This window comes from Neophocaena asiaeorientalis, unplaced genomic scaffold, assembly GCF_003031525.2.
Source record: "Neophocaena asiaeorientalis asiaeorientalis breed wild unplaced genomic scaffold, Neophocaena_asiaeorientalis_V1.1 scaffold78, whole genome shotgun sequence".
In the NCBI taxonomy this organism is placed as follows: domain Eukaryota; kingdom Metazoa; phylum Chordata; class Mammalia; order Artiodactyla; family Phocoenidae; genus Neophocaena; species Neophocaena asiaeorientalis.
In genome coordinates, this window is record NW_020175018.1 from 19,738,375 (window position 1) to 19,755,255 (window position 16,881).

The window sequence follows — 16,881 nt, forward strand, 5'->3', positions numbered from 1 at the left end:
GCAGCCACAGAGCCTGGGAAAGTCCCCTGCAAAGGGCAGTGGCTCCGGGGGGGGGGAGGCCTTGGAGAACCCGGGGCGCTCTGCACCTGGGGACCCCCTCCACTGCGGGTGCGCCGAGGGCCCCCTAGGGAGAGGATCCTGGGACGGGTGCTGGCCTCACACCCCTGCAGGGCTGCCCCGGGGAGACACAGGCGGCCGTTCTCCCCGTGTCTCACTGGAGGGTCTGTGGGTAGAAAAGAGGATTTCTCCTCCGGAGCCACGAGCGTTCTTTCTGCCGCTTCTGTGGCTGCTCTTCTGCCTACTGACCTTCACAGTCCTGTGAAAGCAGAATGCGGCACGTTTCCCCACTTCAGCGTCCACGACCCCGTCTCTGGTGTGTAGGAGGGGCTGGACGTGAGGGGCTGAACACCCGTGTGTCCCCGGCACAAGTCCTGGGGCCGCTCGGACCTTCTCTCCCGCTCAGACGCCAGCCCTCGTCCCCAGGACCTGTTTGAGCAACGATGCCTCCTTGTTTCGGCCACACCCGCGCTCTTGACCAGGGGGGCCCAGCTTGGTGGGGTTTGAATCCTTGGAAGGAGAATGTTTTCCGGGATCCGCCAGCAAGGTTTCCAGAGACTTTTCCATTCACAACTCAGCGTCCTCACGTCCTGGAGGAGTTGCCATCATGCGCACTGGTCAGGGCTGGCTGGGAGCCAGGAGGGGCGCTGCCCTCCCCGCAGCGCTCTGTCACTGACCGGCCACCTCTGCCACGCCTTTCCGAGGACGAAGCTGGGGAGTCCGGGCGCGGGCCTGCGACGGTGTCTGCAGCTCCATCCGTGGGGCCGTGCTGGCTCTCACCCTGCCGGCCCTGCTACCCTCAGGGTCTGACACCCGGAAACGTCCCTGCCAGGGGCTTAACCCGCTGTCCAGGGTGGCACTCGCCCGTTGGCAGAGCCTCCAGCCGGGTAGTCAGGGCCAGGAGCTGGCGAGTAAGGGGCTCCTCCCAGAGCTGCCCGTCGTATGAAAAATGAAAACAGTTTCCTCTGGGAAATTGCAGCTGCTCCGCCAGTCCACAGTGCTCCCTGCACGGGGCCGGGTCAGACGGGGGCAGCGTCCCAGATGGACGATTGAATCATTTCACGAGTGACTCTTGTCTCTGCTCGTGTCTGTCCAGAAGCCTCCAAGGCATTTCCGACGGGGACCACCCAACCTGCAGATTAGAGCCCCCGATGGAGACGCCAAGGACAGGAGGCAGGATGAGGCCCAGAGGAGGGCAGAGGCAGCCGGCGAGGCTCGCTGGGAAGACGACGCGCAGGGAAGCCGCGTCAGGTACAGCAGAGATGGACCGAACGGGGACGCAGAGGCCGTCAGGCGGTCTCTGTGGTGTTTCTTTTCCTGGAAAACAGAGAACCAGCCTGACGCATAATGCACCTTCTGGTTCCTCTTCCTCGAAGACAGTGTGTGCCCCGTGGGGGGTGGGAGGGCGCGGAGGCCCAGTCTGAGCCCAGCTCGGCTGCGACCTCGACCTCGACCTCGGGGCCTCAGCACCTCTGCCCCTGCCCTGAGCGCGCTCTCTACTCCCGCTGCAGCTGGAGGGGCACAGGGACCGAACCGGAGCAGGGCCCCCAGCTCCCTCCGAGAAAGGCAGAGGCCGCCCCCAGGCCTTCCCCGCAGGCCCTCAGGATGAGGAACAGTCCAGGCAAGGTCCCACCTGCGCCCTCTCGGGCCTCCCCCGGGCACTCTGAGGGAGGGGGCGTGCGGACACGCACAAGAGCGGCGGGGCGGCGCGGGGCTCCTGCCGTCCCAACAAGCGCTTCTCAGCCTTGGACACCCAGGTGCAAGGACGCACGGGTCTCGGCGTCTGGCACCCCTTAGAGCTTTGCTGACGACGTGGGGCTCCTTGGCGGCTGTTGTCCCGTGTCCGGCGCTGCAGCCGCACAGGAACGTGTGTGTGCGGGCAGCCAGGGGCCTTGGGTGCTGCGGTCCTCGTGTCGCCCCTTGAGGGGTCAGTCTGTCCTGTTCCCATTCCACGGACAGGAGAACTGAGTCTGGGTCCCCGCCGGGACCCTCTGCTCTCAGTGCTGGAGCCCCCAGGGAGGACAAGAGAGCCCGGAGTGGGGACTCGTGGCCACGCACGTGGGGACACGGGGCCACCGTGTGGGGTCAGAAACGGACGGCAGAGCCGTGGGTGTCGACACTGACGGGACATGTGGTGAAGCTGTGGACACACGTGTTCCCCTGCACGGTAGCCCCGTGTGCGCACGTGGTCCCCCCGCGTGTGGCGGGAAGCAGCCTCTGGACGCCCCGAGGGCGCCCTGGGGAGTGTCGGAGTGGCCTTGGTGGTGTCTGGACGCACCCCGAGGGCGCCCTGGGGAGTGTCGGAGTGGTCTTGGTGGTGTCTGCTCCCCGTTTTGTCCCCGTTGGAAGTGCCCGCAGCTGACCGGGCAGGACGCGGCACCGCCAGACGAGGTATTTTTGTCCGGGTCACCAGCACCTGTCACGTCTGATGTCCCCAAACCAGACTGCACATCGCAGCCTTAGTGGTCCCGCGGCCTCCGATCCTTTGCTCTGCAAGTGTTCACTGCCCCCTGGAGGGCGGTCCCCGCCGGGCTCTGGTGGAGGCGGATGGGCCCGGGCCAGGCAGCGGGTCCTGCTCAGACCTTCACTGCAGCCCACGGTGCCCCCCGTCTGCCTCCCTCGCCGAGGGGCTGCAGGACAGCTCTGTCCGGGCGCCCATGCCCCGCTTCCCTCCTCGCAGCCTCGCAGAACGAGCGCCAGAAGGCTGTGGTCGCCGCTTTCCGCCACGCGTGGGCCGGATACCGCAAGTTCGCCTGGGGCCACGACGAGCTGAAGCCCGTGTCCAAGTCCTTCAGCGAGTGGTTCGGCCTCGGCCTCACGCTGATCGACGCCCTGGACACCATGTGGATTTTGGGTCTGAAGAAAGGTATCTGCTCATCCCTAGCATGGGGGGCCGAGCTCTCGTGCATGACCCTCGGGCCCGAGCGAGCCTGACCTGGAAGGTGTCCACGCGCCATGTCCTGCTGGGCTGCACCTCCCCTTGTCCTGGGTGCCAGGGTGGCCGTGCTGGCCGTGGGCAGTTCCTTTGTCCCCTCACGTCCAGGCGGCCTGGGGATGCTCAGGACAAGCGTCCCTGCGCCCCCTGCCCAGAGCTGAGTGAGGCTGTAGGTGGGCTTCCAGGGGCGTTCCCAGCCCGTGTTTCTGTTGCAGTTAGGCGGGGCCCAGTGGTGGGAGGTGACACGTGATCTGACGGAGCCGCCAGCACCCCGAATCTCTCCCTAATGTCCTCCTGTGCCGCGCAGATGGGGCTAAGTTGGGATGGTGTGTCTCTAAACTGGCATTTTAAACATCTGCTTTAAGTTTTCTGATTGGGCTGAAGACCGCCTGCCACTCACTCACCCTCGTGGTCCTTTGTAGCGTGGCTGTGATTGTCGAGCACTTGACCTCGTGCTGCATGGCCTTCCCCCAGCTGCACACTGGCTCGATTTTTTTTTGCGGGATTGGAAGCCTTCAGGGTCCCCTCTTGCACTAGGAAGTGATGTTGAAACCCTGCAGGGGATGCATGTGGCCCCAGAGGGAGCAGTCAGGGAAACGCTTGGACTGTTAATTTGTTCCTGTATCTCTGCTGTTTCATGTGATAGAATTTGAAGAAGCCAGGAAGTGGGTGTCCCAGAAGTTATTATTTCAGAAAAATGTGGACGTCAACCTGTTTGAGAGCACCATCCGTATCCTGGGGGGTCTCCTGAGCGCCTTCCACTTGTCCGGGGATGTCCTCTTTCTGGAAAAGGCCGTGAGTGTCCTGGCACCAGGTCGGCTCACGTCCTGGGGGCCCTGGGGTCTCGAGTGCTGCACAGTCGATCCTTTTCTCGCGGGATTGGGGCGGGGAGGCATTGTTTGCAGTCTGCGCTCCCCTCCACGCGCTCGAGTCTGTTTCCGTGCACGTGCATGGCTGAAGTGGCCCCGCTGCCCGCAGGCGTGGTCATTCAGAGCTGGTTGAGTCCAGCTCGGTTTCTGCAGCTCTTCAGGGGTGGGGCCACATGAAGCCAGCAAACTCATCTCTCCACTGGATTAGATGGAAACGGGTGACAGGTTAGTGTCATGCCATGGAGACAGGCCGCTCTGGGACCGGAATCATTGACTCATCACTGTGTTGTGTATCAGGAGGACTTTGGAAATCGGTTAATGCCTGCGTTCCAAACACCCTCTAAGATCCCGTACTCCGACGTAAACATCGGCACTGGAGTTGCCCACCCACCGCGTTGGACCTCTGACAGCACGGTGGCCGAGGTGACAAGCATTCAGCTGGAGTTCCGAGAGCTCTCTCGTCTCACGGGAGTTAAGAAATTTCAGGTACGGAGGGGCTGTGCTTCCAGCTGGAGCGGGTTTGCACCGGGGCCGTCTTTGCTTCAGTGGGGCAGGTGCAGGTCTGTGTGGTCATTGATCCTGGGGCCAGAGACCAGTGAGTTTTTGGTTTTGTCCCACGTTTTTCCTGGTGAATCCCATTATCTCGTGATATCAGAGGTGCAGGCATGAAAGGCATTGACTGGAGGGCGAGTCCTCTGCCCGGCCCGACCCCCGTGCAGTCCTGTGTCCTGAGGGTCCTGGCAGTGGACGTCTTGTCGTGTGGCGCTCTGCGTGGCCCCGGGTCCACTACTGTTGTCCGGGACTCTTCTGAGCCAGCGAGGGCGGCCGGCTGTCGTGGCTGCTGCCGTGGGATGTGTGGAGTCACCGGGTTTTATAGCCAGTTCAGTGCAATGACACCGTGGTCGTCCCAGCCGTGGCACCTGGACTGTGCCCACGCACGTCTGTCCTGGGCGGGCGGCTGGAGCGGTGTTGCTGGCATGGCTCCTGCTGTGTGGTGGGACCAGCAGGTGCACGTGGAACGGAGGGCTGACTTGCGGGTTTTGTTCTTGGCTCTCTGTGTGTTTTTGCCTCTAGCAGTGTCTGCTCGCCCACCTTAGGCGGGGCCCCTCCTGTGGACGATGTCTCTGCTTGTGGGCCTTCCTCTAAGGTTGCCTCTATTCCTTCAGCTTTTTTTCTCCCCGTCCTTTTTTTTTAAAAAAATATGGCATTTTATTTTTTTAATTAATTAATTACTTATTTTTGGTTGCGTTGGGTCTTCGTAGCAGTGCATGGGCTTCTTATTGTGGTGGCTTCTCCTGTTGCAGAGCATGGGTTCTAGGCATGCAGGCTTCAGTAGTTGTGGCTGCAGGGCTCAGCAGTTGTGGCTTGCGGGCTCTAGAGCACAGACTCAGTAGGTGTGGCACATGGGCTTAGTTGCTCCGCCGCCATGTGGGATTTCCCAGACCAGGGCTCGAACCCGTGTCCCCTGCATTGGCAGGTGGATTAAGGCGGACTCTCAACCACTGCGCCACCAGGGAAGCCCAGCAGGCAGATTCTTAACCACTGCGCCACCAGGGATGCCTTCCCTTTTGCTTTTAATTGAGATTTAGTTTATATGTTGAGAAATCCTGTCTTCTGTGTACATTGCGTTTACTCACGTCTGTGACCGTCATCGTTATGTAATTCCAGAACAATTCCCTCACCCAGATTGAACCCAGCACTGTTTGCCGACCCCCCCTGGCAGCCGCACAGGGCCCCATTCTGGTCAGTTCGTGTCCCTCCTGCAGTGACTGCAGTCTGGGCGCTGAGTGAGCATGGTGTCTTCAAGCTTGCAGGACTGGTCAGAATCCTTCCTTTCCAAGCGCAGACAGGCTTCATCGTGTGGGTTGACCGCGTGTCTGGACGGTCACCTGCTGAGCTTTGGCCTGTGTCCCACTGGGGATCTGGACAACACGGCTCCTGTCGGGTCCCGTCCTGCACAGACGTCCTCGTGTGTTGTCCAGCCATGCTTGTACCCCTTAGTGGGTGTGTGATTGTGTCTCTCTGGATCGACTTTTCTGACAGTCAGTGGTTCGTCTTCTGAGTTTGCGTGTTGGGCTGCTGTGTATCTTTGTGTATAAGTGCGTCATCAGGTCCCTTGCCCGTCGGTGGACTGAAGGGGTCGTGTGCATGTTGTCAGGACGCATCCACGCGCTACGGTGGCTACTTGCTCCTAAGATGTCCCCCAAGGGTGGGGGCTGAGAACCGTGGCGAGGGCGGGTTCAGCCCTGTGGTCAGGCCCGTCGGGGCGACAGCATCCAGGGAGCGCAGCCCTCTGTGCAGCCCGCCCCGCTCACTGCGCTGCCCTCCTGTGCCCCAGGAGGCCGTGGAGGAGGTGACCAGGCGCGTGCACTCCCTGCGCGGGAAGAAGGATGGGCTGGTGCCCATGTTCATCAACACCAACAGCGGGCTCTTCACCCACCTGGGCGTGTTCACCCTGGGCGCCAGGGCCGACAGCTACTACGAGTACCTGCTGAAGCAGTGGATCCAGGGTGGGAAGAAGGAGACACAGTGAGGCCCGTTTCTCAGCTCTCAGGGTGGTGGGAACTGGCAGCCACGCCAGCCGGGGCCGGGCCCCTCTGCGGGGCGGGGTTCTCCTCACAGCCTGTGTGCAGAGCCAGGGCCCGGCCGGCCGCTGGCGTCCACGGCTCGTCAGTGCCGGGCAGCCGGGGTCTTCCTCGGGCCTGTGGCCGCCCCTCTGGCGTCCGCTTGCGCGGCAGGCGACCGGGGCCCCCTGGGCCTCCTCGAGCTTAGTGCCCTGACCCTGAAAATGCACGCTTTCCCGGGGAGCAGCCATAGCTCCTTGTCAAGGTTGGAAAATAGAGATTAACCCTCAAGTCTCAGGCCCAGGGGTGACAGTGACCCAGAATCAGGGGCAGGGGCAGCTCCAAGCCGTCACCCACGGGTGAGACGAGGGTGTCACCAACTGGGGAGCCCGCGGGCTGGTTCAGAGAACCGGGGTGAGCGCGTCGGGGCCAGGGGCTCGGCAGAGACTGGTCTCTGGTGGCCCCTTGGGGCTGGTTGGGAGGCATGGGCCCTGGTGAGGGGCGGGGGCAGAAGCCCACGGGGCTGACGCGGGCCTCCACGGGGAGGCTGGCGGGGCACCACCCCAGACAGGGCAGCTGCGAGAATGGGGACGGGCGCTCAGGCTCGTGCCCTTTCTCGGAACACGGGGGCTGTGCGCCCGCCTGGCCTGCGCACACGGGCCCCGCTGGTCTGCACAGGCTACTGGAAGACTACCTCGAAGCCGTGGAGGGAATCAGAAAGCACCTGCTGCACAGATCTGAACCCGGCAAGCTGACCTTCGTGGGGGAACTCGCCCACGGCCGCTTCAGCGCCAAGATGGTGAGCCTGGTCTGACGCGGCCGAGTGGGGTCTTGGGGCTCCGCCCTTTGTCCTTGACATCGGATGGCTCTGAGACTCTGGACGTCGGAGGGAACCATGCAATTCTGGCCACGGAGTGTGAGCCGTCCCGAGTGGACGTGGGCTGCGCAGCCTGGGCTGTCCCGTGACAGGGGGAGCTGAGGTCTGTGTGGTGCCAGGGCCCCTCCCGTGCTCCAAGCCCCGCCTCCCATGCTCCGGGGGACCCCTGTCCCCAGCCCCCCTTTCCCCGCCCTCCTGCAGCTGGTGTTCCATCGGCCGTTTGGGGCAGGTGGTGAGGGAGACCCGGGTCAGCATGTGCTCCCCGGGAGGTGGTGGTCCTTCTAGCAGCTTCTGCCCTGCACATGTGGGGCCCCGGTGTGTGGCCTGCAGTTCAGTCCCCTGTTGGAGCCCTGCCAGCACTCAGGCCTGTTGGCTCCTGGGAACACGGGAGGCCTGATAACGCTGGACCCGTGTGGAACCCGTGAGGCCGCAGGTCCATGGTGGTGAGGTGACCCTCTGATTCCAGGACCACCTGGTGTGCTTCCTGCCGGGGACGCTAGCTCTGGGCGCCCACCACGGCCTGCCCGCCGACCACATGGAGCTGGCCCAGGCGCTCATGGACACCTGCTACCAGATGAACCGTCAGATGGAGACGGGGCTGAGCCCCGAAATCGTGCATTTCAACCTGCATCCCCAGAAGTCCCATAAGGACGTGCAGGTCAAGGTGAGCCACGCTGGGGCCGGTGTGGCTCAGGGGCACTAGGGCAGGGGTGTGGCGAGGCTAGTCCTGAGCCCGCGTTCCTCCCCAGGCCGCCGACAGACACAACCTGCTGCGGCCCGAGACGGTGGAGAGCCTGTTTTACCTGTACCGCCTCACGGGCCACCGCAAGTACCAGGACTGGGGCTGGGAGATCCTGCGCAGCTTCAACGCGTACGCGAGGGTGAGGGCCCGCCGCCCGCCGCCCGCCACCCGGGTCTCATCCCCAGCTCCTCGCCGTCGCCTGCCGCGTGGACTGGGTGGGGGAGGCCCCGCCCCGGCCGCGAGGGCCCAGCTGCCCAGCACTGCCCTCAAGGTGTACATGACCAGGGGGCCAGGGCATCCCTCCTTCCTGTCTCGGGGCGGGTCCCTGCAGCGGCCCGAGGTGCACAGAGCGTGTCCCTCCTGGGTCGTCTGTGGCCTGGGCGTCACTTGTCCACCCGGAGGTGACTTCTCGGCCGCTGCTCCCCAGGACGGGTGCTGTGACCGCCACCACCCCCGCTGTGCTCAGGCCCAGCCACCCATCATACAGCCGGGGCCATGGCTCAGAGAAGGTCTCGCCCTGCACAGGGCCCAGTGCCCAGCCCAGCAGAGCTGAGCCTTGGTCTTTGCCCCATGGCACGTGAGGTGCTGGGTTGTACACCCCTCGGGTGACCTCCGGGCTTTTGCAAGACCTGTACAGGTTCTGGAGGTCACACTTTCCATCTGGTCACTTGCAGGCTGCTGGCATCCCCCAGGAGGTCCCTGGAGGAACCACGGCTGACCTCCGGGGCGGCCAGTCCCCTTGTGGGCCTTGGTGTCCTCAGCGCCCCGGACCCTGCCCTGGGGGGCCTCTAGCCCGCAGCCCTTGGAAGGGCTGCGCCTGCATCGTGACACTGCGGCCTTGGCTCTCATGCAGGTCCCCTCGGGCGGCTACTCTTCCATCAGCAATGTCCAGGACCCCCGCAATCCCCAGCCCAGGGACAAGATGGAGAGCTTCTTCCTGGGGGAGACGCTCAAGTACCTGTATCTGCTCTTCTCCGACGACCCAGACCTGCTCAGCCTGGACACTTACGTGTTCAACACGGAGGCTCACCCCCTGCCCATCTGGGCCCCCTCCTAGGGCGGGACGGCTCCCGAGTGCGCGCTGCCCGGGGGACTCATGAGTCCTGTCATGGAGGGTGCCTGTGGGCAAGACCTTGGCCCTGACCTTGGCTGTGCGGTGTCCGCCCAGCTGGCTGGAAGTGCTCCAGGCCGGGCTGATGACAGAGGCCAGCGGCAGCTGGGCCAGGACGTTTCGGGGCCTCATAGCTGCTTGGGGTGGCCGCTGGGCTTCTGGTGCTCTGCCACGGGTTCTGGGCTCCTTGCCTGGTTCTCGTCGGGACACCGTTAGGAACAAGTAGGAATAAATCAGTGCTGTGATTTAGGGAGGTCCCGTCCACCCGGGGAGCCTCTTCCTTCTTCCTGAGAAAATCAAATCGTGACTACATTCCTGAAACCCGAATGCCCTCCTGCTGGCTGTGCAGGGCTTCCTAGGGGTCCTGGGCCCTCTGGTCACCCTGGGCCACACTGGGTCCCCAGAGCCCATGATGAGATCAGAGACAGGTGCTGCGGGGACAGCCTGGGTACAGCTCAGCCTCGGGGCCTCACAGCCTGTGAACACGCCCCAACCCGGGGGTCTCAGGGGGTATCCGTGACCTCATGGGGATCTGGGCCCCTGGCTGGCTGTGGTGTTTACAAGTTGGACTCAGGGATCCTCCCCTTGCCCTTGCAGGGGCTGGGCGGGGCTGAGCCAGGCTGGGCCGGCAAGTTCACTGGCTCCCAGGCCAGCCCTGATTGATGGACTTTTCAGTGGAGATAAAAGTACATTTGTTCTAACTGGCACCTGCTGTGTCTTTGTTTCTGGAATCGCAACTGTGAAACGGGGAGGGGCGGCAGGGGCAGTGTTTGGGTCAGGTCTGACGTGTCCAGAGGTCAGCTTTGCCCCTGCCTCCGGGGGGAGATTTGGGAGTGTCAGCTTCCCAGGGCAGGTGCTGGCCACAGTGGCACCCAGGGTGAGAATATGCCTGTGACGGTTGCCGGCGCCAGTGAGCATGGTGGGCCCTACCTGCTCTGCCCGCTTCCCTGGCGTGTGGGGTGTCCGCGCCTGGGGCTCCTTCTCAGGGTGCCTGGTCAACCTATTTCATTCCTTCCTTTAAAAAATAAATTTATTTTATTTAATTTTGGCTGCATTGGGTCTTCGTTGTGGTGCGCGGGCTGCTTCTCATTGCGGTGGCTTCTCTTGTTGCGGAGCACGGGCTCTAGGTGCGCAGGCTTCAGTAGTTGCGGCACGCAGGCTCTGTAGTTGTGGCTCACGGGCTCTAGAGCGCAGGCTCAGTAGTTGTGGCGCACGGGCTGGGCTCGAACCCGTGTCCCCTGCATTGGCAGGCGGATTCCTAACCACCGCACCACCACGGAAGCCCTCACTCCTTTTCTTTAGCCGGCTGCACCCATGCCTTAGGACTGACCCCGGGGTAGCTTTCCAGAGAGAAGCCAGGATCCTGGGCCTCGACTGGCCCTAGCTCCCAGGCCCTGGTGACCCTGTAGGACAGGCCAGCCCCTTCTCTGTGTTAAACGTGAGGAGACTTCGTTCTTACCCCTAGAAGCCTCTACACAGGCACCGGACCCGGGGTGAGGCAGGGCCTGGCCTGTTGCTGGGGCCCCTCCTCCGCTCGCACCTCGTGCGCTCACCCTCAGGCAGGGCTGCCGTCCTCCACTTGCCCACGGGCCCTGCAGGCTGCGTGCCGGCAGGTGCCCGGCAGGTGCGCGGGGCCCGTGTCTCAGTCGGCCCTTGCCCTGCCTCTCACGGCTGTGGCTGCCTGCCCGGCACGACCTCCCCAGCTGGGGGGTGCGTGATGCTCCCTGTCGCTACCCCCGCCCCCCATACCCCAGCGCAGGAGCCTCTTGGGCAGCAGTGGGTGTGGGACTCGGGACAGCAGGCTTCCCACACGGTGGGGCCTGAGTCCGCGGAGTGAGGCAGACTGCCCCCCGGCCCCGCCCAGGCCTGGCCCCAAGCAGGGGGACTTGGGGGCTGCAGGGCTCCCCAGGCGGACACTGCAGTGGTTGGGGATGAAGAGGATGAAGAGGACAGCTGAGAAAGGAGGTGGACAATCACTGGGGTGGCCTCTCGTGGTGGTGTGGATTGGCCACCGCAGGAAAGGCCGGCACCCCCCGTCACCCAAGACACAGATGGGAGCTGAGGACTCTTTTATTTATCAGCGGAGTTTAGGAGGTGGTGTGAGTGTGTTCACTGTGTCCAGGGCCTCAAGACAGGACAGGACGTGGGACAGGACATGCCTGACAAGCCACCAGTGTTTGTCCGGCCTCTCCCTCGGGCAAGGCCCTGCCCACCCTGGCCGAGCTCCAGGTTCAGGAGGTTGGGCCGGGGCTCCTCCCCCGCTTACTCGCCTCAGGCTCCCAGCAAGTCCTCCCTGGTCCTGCTGGGGGAGCACCCCTCAGCCTCGGAGCCCCTGTGCTGTGCCAGCCGCAGCCGCTGCTCATGCCTCGCTGCCTCGACCCACTTGCCGATGAGGGTGGCCTCTAGCCTGCGCGCCTCCACGACAGATGCGGGGTCTTCTGGGTGGGACGCTCTGAGGAGCAGGCGTGGGGGACACTCAGCAGGGCTGGCAGGCCCCGAGCCTCACACCACCCTAGCCCACGTCCACCCATCGGCCCAGGCCAGGTACTGCACCCCCTCCCCAGGCAGGACCGCACCTGAGGTCCAGGTGATGCGCTCCCCCGTGGATGGTGACGGCGAGGACTGACATGCTCAGGTTGCTCTGAATCTGTATCATTGAAGGAGCCTCCGTGTCAGGGGTGCAGACTGTGCTCTGGGCCTCAGCCTCGCAGCACAACCTGCTGGGAGGCTGCATGTCCCAGTCTGTGGGGTGCAGTTAAAGCAGTAGCTCGGGGTGACTGCATAGACCTGAACGGTCCCATTAGAAATGAAACGTGAAGACGAATGAGCCAGAAGTCAGGAAAAGAACCAACAAAGGGAGAGGAGGGGACAAGGGAGATTGGAACAAAAACCAAGGAGGTGCAGAGCCACGAGTGCTGGGACCCACACGGGGCGGGGACTTCCTGGCCTGACTCACCCCTCCCCCGGCCCAGGGGTCCAGGTCACCGTTGGAGAAGATGATGTTGCTGGCAGCCGTGAGGTCTGAAACGGACAGAGCAAGCAGTGGTGGGGACCGGGTGGGGCCCCCCCAAATCTGTGACCCAGGGGGGCTAGGGAGTGTGGGAAACAGAGGCAGCTCAGTGCAGGGGGAAGGATGCCGCCCCCAACCCTGTCTTGAGCCTCACCGCCTCCCCCAAAGCTGGTCTGCAGCCAGTCCTGCCGGGGCCACACGCCCCACGCGTCCAGGCAGTACTGCTGGCGCAGGGCTTCAGTGAAGGGCAGGTCAGGGAAGATGTCCGACACATTGTTGCTGGAAAATGTCAGGTTGATCTCAGTGCAGGCCTGCGGGACACCCGCACCACCATCAGGCCAGGGGGCCAGGACACCACATGTAGCACCCCATACCTGGCAGTCCCAGGCCCCCAGCTCCCACATACCTGGTAGTCCCAGGCCTTGGCATCGGGGCCCAAGCCGCAGCCCGTGGGGTCGGCACAGACCTGGTACTGCAGGTAGATGTCATAGCAGGGCTCCGTGCCCGAGGAGTTGTACACCAGGCCTGGGGGAGAGGGGTACTGGGGCTGGGTGCCTGGACACCCACCCTGCCCCCTTACATGGGTCCAGCAGGTGTCAGGGGCTCTGGGGTCCTATGGGCCCAGTGAGAAGTGGAGTGGCTGGGATCTGTACTATCAGCTCCTGTCCTGGCTGCTGAGGGCAGCTGGGCAGCCCACCTTGATGTTCTCCCTCCCAGCAGGGTGGGCCGAGGTGGGGTGTGCTGCCCTTTGCACTGGGGACCTCCCAGAAGGCCCTTGGGTTCGCGCTCTCCAGGCTGGGCCATGACGGGGATGGCCACTTCCTGCCCCAGGGACCAAGTGGAGGCTTCTGCGCTCCCCGCCCCCGTACGGCCCTCATTGCTGCCCGCCCACTCCTCAGCCCACCCGCTCCCCTGCCAACACTGGGTCCCTCACGCTTGACACCGGCCCAGGCAGGTGGGCAGACGCACCGGCCAACGATCGGAGCCCCTTGATCCTCTGGCTCTCACTCAGCAGCCGGTCGCAGCCAACCTGTGGGTGCCAGCAGAGCCCCTCAGCCGGCCACCCACCTCGAGACCTTCCCTAGTCCCAGGTCCCAGAGTGGGTGCAAGGTCCTGGGGCTGGCCAGCTCTGACCACCCCAGGGCAGCCGGGCCCCTCCCTATCCACAGGACACTGCCCTCCCCGGGTTCCCGCCAGCCAGGGGTGGGTGCCTCGCCTTGACGGGGTTGGCAGGAAGGTGTCCCACGAAGTCGGTAGGGTACGGGTAGTCCATCATGGCCAGCAGGGTGAAGGCATTCCGGGCAAACCCAAAGAGTTGGGTCAGGTCCCCTGGGCCAGAGAGCGGCCAGCAGGTGCCGAACTCCTGGCTGACCGTGTCATAGGCTGCCAGGAGGAGCAGGACAAGGGCCTTTGGAGTCTTCAGGCACACGTGGGGGAGGGGGAATGGGGGGCAGGGAGGCAGGGGGCGGCCTCCTCACCTCCCTGTAGGAACAAGTCCTTGATCTGCCGGAAGGCGTCCCGCACGGCCTGGGCACACTTGGGACTCTGGCCCTCAAAATCCTGGAGGAAGGAAGGGTGTGGCTGCACCCGCAGCCTGGGCTGCTTGGGGGAGGGGTCGGGGGCCGGAGGCTTCACTTACTGCTGAGACGTCCCGAAAGAACTGGTAGGGGTCACCGAGGCCTGCCACCGAGACGACAGGTGCGCTGGCTGCCAGCGCCCCCGCCACGAGGTGGGGGTACTTCATCCTCATGTAGGCGCTGAGCATCCCCCCATAGCTGGGCAGGGGCGCAGGGTTAGCCGGATGGCTCCCCACGCCACCCCTGCAGCACCCCGCTCCCGCCGGCCCCAGTGCGACGACACCTGCCTCCTCTCTCCTTTCTCAGAGCCCCCCACCCCATGCCTCCAAAGGACCCCAAACTTCTAGGACCCACAGAAATTCTGGCCGGGGCCAGGCTTGCATTTGTTCCGGGAGAGAAAGGAGACAAGGACGCACCTCCCGCCGAAGGCGATGGCGGGGGCGTCCTGGGCCCCAAGTTTCTGCCGAAGCGCCCGGAGCAGCCCCGCGTAGTCGGCCAGGGCCTGCTCCACCGTCAGCAGCTCCGTGTACCCGCGGCACCTGGACCGCTCACCGAACGGGAGAGACTTTCCGTAGTACCGCTGTGGGCAGGAGACCAGGGGTCACTGACCCCGCGCCCCGGGCTGGCCCCCAGTCCCACCCCCAGCCCCAGCCGGTACCCACGTGCTCGGCAAAGACGACCAGGGCCCCCTGCTGCGCCGCCAGCTCCAGGATGAACCCCGAGTTGTTGGCGAAGGACCACACGTCCCCCTCGTTGCCCGTGTAGAAGAATATTGGCCCCTCGCCCCTCTTCCAGAACTTCTCTGTCGGATGGAGGCAAGGGGGCGGGTGAGGCGTGGGGTGCCCGTCCTCATCCGACAGCAGGAACTGTCCCCAGGGCGACCTCACCTGACAGCAGGAACCGCTGGCGGAAGGTCTTGTTGCCAAACCTCTCGAAGTTGAAATGGTCCAGGAGCTGCTCGAAGTAGGCCTCCTGAAACTCAGGGTCCGTGGCTCTGTGGGCTGGAGGGCACAGCGCTCAGCGCGGGGGGACCTGGGGGTGCCGGGTGGGGGGCCCGCGGGCCGGCACTCACCCCCGGCCTCCAGGCTGCGCAGCTGCAGGGCCAGCACCAGGGCCAGGGCCCACGTCGGGGCCGCCTGGGGCGCGGAGCTCATGTTCACTTTGCCCGCCAGCTTCGGGTCAGGTGGGCGGGGTCACGTGACCGGCAGGAAGCCCTCACGTGACGGCCTGGGCGGGGCTGTGAGCAGCTCTGCCGTGTCCTGCCGGCGGCCAGCTTCCGGGTCCTCGAGCGCCTGGCGCTCCTGTGTCACCATGAGGATGGTCGCTATGGGGGCACCGGAAGTGGGGCTGAGGGCTCGAGGGCCCGGTGCTGGGGCGGGGGACGTGCCTGGCCAGTCCCCCGTCCTCTAGCGGCCACTGCTGAGGGCCGGGCTCCGTGCCACACACGCACCGAGCGGGAAGTGCCTGCCCCGCTGCCCAGCCGCCTCCTGGCCACACGGCGTTGTCCTGGGTCGGGCCCCCCAGCGGGCAGCCCCAGGGGAGGGTCACTGTCAAGGGCAGGGTTGGGGAAGGCCGCCTCCTGAGCAGCTGCTCAGAACGAGCCCTGAGAGGGAGGGAGGGAGGGAGCCTTAGGAGGATGGGGGTGGGGGCTCCGTCGAAGAGGGTCGGCCGCCGTGGAAGAAGAGCCTGTCCTGTCCGAGCAACAGTGAGGGCCCGTGTGGCTGGGCAGGGGGCGGGCGAGCGGGGGCCTCGGAGCCCAGGCAGGAGTTTGGGCAGCTGGTGGGGGTGGAGAAGGCTAGGAGGCCAAGCCTGGGATCTGGGACCCCCTCCTCTCCCCATCAGGCCAGCCCCCTCACTGGCTCCGCAGTACCCAGAGGACGGAAGGGCCACCGCTCCCCCGGTGCCAGTCCAGGGCCCGGTGAGGGGCCAGACAGGCCAAGCTGGGCGGCCCGTTCAGCACAGGTGGGGCCGTGCTGACCACAGTCCTGCTGGGGACGTGGGCAGTGAGCCAGGCCCAGAGCAGGTGGGGAAGGTGGCCCCGCCCCAGGCAGCAGAGGGAAGGGGAGCCACCCGTTCCCACTCCCAAGACTGTCCCCGGCCAGCTCGACCCCCAGACTCTGCCCAGGCCTGGACTGTCTGGTGCTGGGATGGCCCAGGCCGGGCTGGGGTCCTGGGCTCTGGCCACAACCGGGAAACCGGGCCAGCTGGCCCATTGGCTTCCCCTCACACAGTCCCAGGACTGTTGCTGTGGCAGTCAGCATGGTGACAATGACTGTCCATCACATGACACCACCCTATGGGTGTAGTCACCCTGAGGTCACCCAGTGCCACACCACAATCATCCCACAGCCCCTGTCCCCGTCCCCATGTCCCTATCCCTGTGTTCCTCACTTTCCCATGTCCCCATGTGCCCAACCCCGTGTCCCCGTCCCCGTGTTCCCATGTCCCTATGTCTCCGTCCCTGTGGCACCATCCCTGTGACTCCATGGCCCCCATGGCCCCGTATCCCCATCCCTGTGTGCCCATCCCCATGCCCCCTTTTCCGTGTCCCTGTGTGCCCAGGTTCCCATGTTCCCGTGTCCCTGTTCCTGGGTCCCCATCCCCGCACCTAGGGATTCCTGTCCTGTGTTGAGAGAGCTACACTTGAAGGCCCCCAACGGCCTCTTCAGGGTGGGGGCCAGGACAAGGACTCACAGCCCCTTCCCCTGGATGGCAGCCCCTCCCCAGGCTGCTCCCACTTGCATCTCTTCCTCTATCAGCTCAGGGGCCTGATCCCAACACCCCCACCACAGACCCACCACGGAGAGGCAGCTCCTCCATGCCTGGGGTGGAACTGAAAAGGCCCAGAGAGGTGCATTCTGATTTCCTCTGAGACTGTCCTGCCACACCTGGTGACCCTGAACACTCGGGTATGTCTGGGGGTCCAGGGCCCTTCCCCCAACTGCCCGGGGCCTCTGACTTTGGGGACAAAGCTGGGGCCTGATGCTCCCTCCACAGCCCACAGATTTGGGGAGCCAGGCCCAGTCCCTCATCACAACCTACTCTGCCATTTTCAGACCTCAAAGCTGCCAGGAACCAAGGGTGGGGAGGGGGGATGGATGGGAGGTACCAAAGTAGGTCCCAGGGCTCTCAGCTCTGG

At 64.6% G+C, this 16,881-nt stretch overlaps 2 protein-coding genes across 5 annotated transcripts in view; one reads left to right on the forward strand and one right to left on the reverse strand.

The window, feature by feature from the left end:
• MAN1B1 (mannosidase alpha class 1B member 1) overlaps window positions 1-9,856 on the forward strand; it is an 11,767-nt gene extending 1,911 nt beyond the window's left edge. For 2 of the 4 annotated variants that reach the window (XM_024762293.1, XM_024762296.1), the window contains 10 exons: window positions 1,154-1,308; window positions 1,569-1,678; window positions 2,738-2,923; window positions 3,639-3,787; window positions 4,159-4,347; window positions 6,200-6,390; window positions 7,104-7,224; window positions 7,769-7,966; window positions 8,052-8,173; window positions 8,898-9,856. In XM_024762293.1, coding sequence (XP_024618061.1) covers window positions 1,154-1,308; window positions 1,569-1,678; window positions 2,738-2,923; window positions 3,639-3,787; window positions 4,159-4,347; window positions 6,200-6,390; window positions 7,104-7,224; window positions 7,769-7,966; window positions 8,052-8,173; window positions 8,898-9,144 — 1,668 coding nt within the window. In that variant the 3' untranslated portion in view covers window positions 9,145-9,856. Of the gene's footprint in view, window positions 1-1,153; window positions 1,309-1,568; window positions 1,679-2,737; window positions 2,924-3,638; window positions 3,788-4,158; window positions 4,348-6,199; window positions 6,391-7,103; window positions 7,225-7,768; window positions 7,967-8,051; window positions 8,184-8,897 lie in introns of all 4 variants that reach the window. The other 2 variants (XM_024762294.1, XM_024762295.1) reach the window with 2 other exon arrangements.
• A 1,351-nt stretch (window positions 9,857-11,207) lies between these two features.
• On the reverse strand, window positions 11,208-14,931 carry DPP7 (dipeptidyl peptidase 7). The gene is made up of 13 exons (XM_024762408.1): window positions 14,815-14,931; window positions 14,630-14,743; window positions 14,405-14,544; window positions 14,159-14,322; window positions 13,805-13,940; window positions 13,644-13,725; window positions 13,382-13,548; window positions 13,135-13,195; window positions 12,572-12,690; window positions 12,320-12,476; window positions 12,112-12,176; window positions 11,732-11,802; window positions 11,208-11,607 (listed from the first exon to the last, which is right to left on the reverse strand). Exons 1-13 carry the CDS (start codon window positions 14,894-14,896, stop codon window positions 11,427-11,429), a joined length of 1,539 nt encoding a protein of 512 aa, XP_024618176.1. The 5' UTR covers window positions 14,897-14,931; the 3' UTR covers window positions 11,208-11,426.
• Between the last annotated feature and the right edge of the window lie 1,950 nt (window positions 14,932-16,881).